Here is a 1,516-nt window from a genome sequence, read left to right as displayed (position 1 = left end):
GGTATTTCTAGGACGAGAAGCTGACCTAAAAACACCCAGCATAACAGTGTGTATGGTAGGTGTATATCGTGTATTGTGCATATGGTGTATATTCTGTAGTGTGCATAGCATGGACGGTGAGCAACAATAGTCGTGTCGCAGTTTTGTCCGAAGATTAAATGTAACTCGTGAAACATCATGCACCTTCTGTATGACAGCCCGTCAGCTTATGTTTTCGTCAAATTTCACGACACGACTATTGGCGCTCACTGTACATATCGTTTGTGTATTTAGTGCACGTAATGTGTACAAAACACATATGGCATATAGTATATGTGTAAACAGGTATAGCACGTGTATGGAATGAAATCAGTAGCAATAGTTACACATACTACTGATTTGGCTGTGACGATGGTGCCCGTCTTAGGGGTGTTGCTGTGGCAGTTGCTGCACATTTTGTCTTGTGTCAACAAGGTAACTCCGGTTGATGAGCGTATAATGCTGGTGAGACTGAAACACTCCTTGGGCTTCATCTCTGTTATTGCAGTGTACGTACCAACTGAAATGAGTGATCTTGAAGAGAAAGAGCTATTCTGCACTAAACTTTGACTCTGTTGTGGGACAGTGCCCCTCATGGGATACATTCCTGGTCTTGAGTGACTTTAATGCAGTTACTGGCACTGACAGGGAGAGCTTAAGGGATTGTATACGTCCCCATGGCTCTGGAATCAGGAATTCCAATAATTCTAACTTGGATTTTGCAAAATCCCGTAAGTTAAGAATTGCTGCACCCGGAGGGGTTGCTATGGAGATTGATCACATTCTTGTTAGTACTCGCTGGAGGATCCTTCAGAACTGCAGGGTTTTCAAGAGTGCAGAGTTCTTTGCAACTATCACAGGCTTGTTGTTGTTACTCTACAACTACAAATCAAAACTCAGATTCTCAATATGCCACCAAAAAAGGTTCCATCTTGAGAAACTCGGGGGCGAGGAGTGTGCATATGAGTATGCAGTGGCAATCTCAAATCGGTTTGAAGTGCTCAGTACTGTTGAGGATCCTGTTGAACGATGGGATACCTTTAAGCGTGCTACCCTGGCAGCAGCTGATGAGTGTACTGGAGACCGCCTGAGATCAAGGAGGGGATTCTTCTTGAGGAAAATCTGACCACAATTGAGGAAAGTTGTGCTACCAGGTTGGCTGGGGATCGGGAACAGCACAAACTTCTATTTCGTAAAGCACGAGTTTCTCTGAGAAGGGAAATCGCTGAGGTGGAAGGCTATTTTCACGCAAATGACCTTGCGACCCACCTACTGAGCCCTGAAGAAGCTCCACTCAGACCCAGCTCTCAGGTTAACTCTGTTCGGACAGCATATGAACGGCTCATGTCGGGGGTATTTGAGCATAGAGTTCGTTGGGCTGAGTATTTTGAGCAGCTCTATATGGCTGAACCTCCCAGTGGAGAGCTTCCGTCGGCTGATGTACAACTTTGACTGCTGTCCCACCAATTGACGAAGCCGTGCCTTCTCTAGTTGAAAT

At 45.4% G+C, this 1,516-nt stretch overlaps 1 protein-coding gene across 1 annotated transcript; it reads left to right on the top strand.

Annotated features, from left to right (window-relative positions):
- Positions 1 to 390: 390 nt before the first annotated feature.
- Positions 391 to 1,144, top strand: LOC145406020 (uncharacterized). Its single transcript, XM_080277207.1, has 2 exons — positions 391 to 483; positions 605 to 1,144. Exons 1-2 carry the CDS (start codon positions 391 to 393, stop codon positions 1,142 to 1,144), a joined length of 633 nt encoding a protein of 210 aa, XP_080133333.1.
- Positions 1,145 to 1,516: the final 372 nt, after the last annotated feature.

This window comes from Coenobita brevimanus, chromosome 69 (genome assembly GCF_032717465.1).
Source record: "Coenobita brevimanus isolate Jiangsu-jjx chromosome 69, ASM3271746v2, whole genome shotgun sequence".
In the NCBI taxonomy this organism is placed as follows: Eukaryota; Metazoa; Arthropoda; class Malacostraca; order Decapoda; family Coenobitidae; genus Coenobita; species Coenobita brevimanus.
This window is presented reverse-complemented; position numbering and strand designations above follow the sequence as displayed.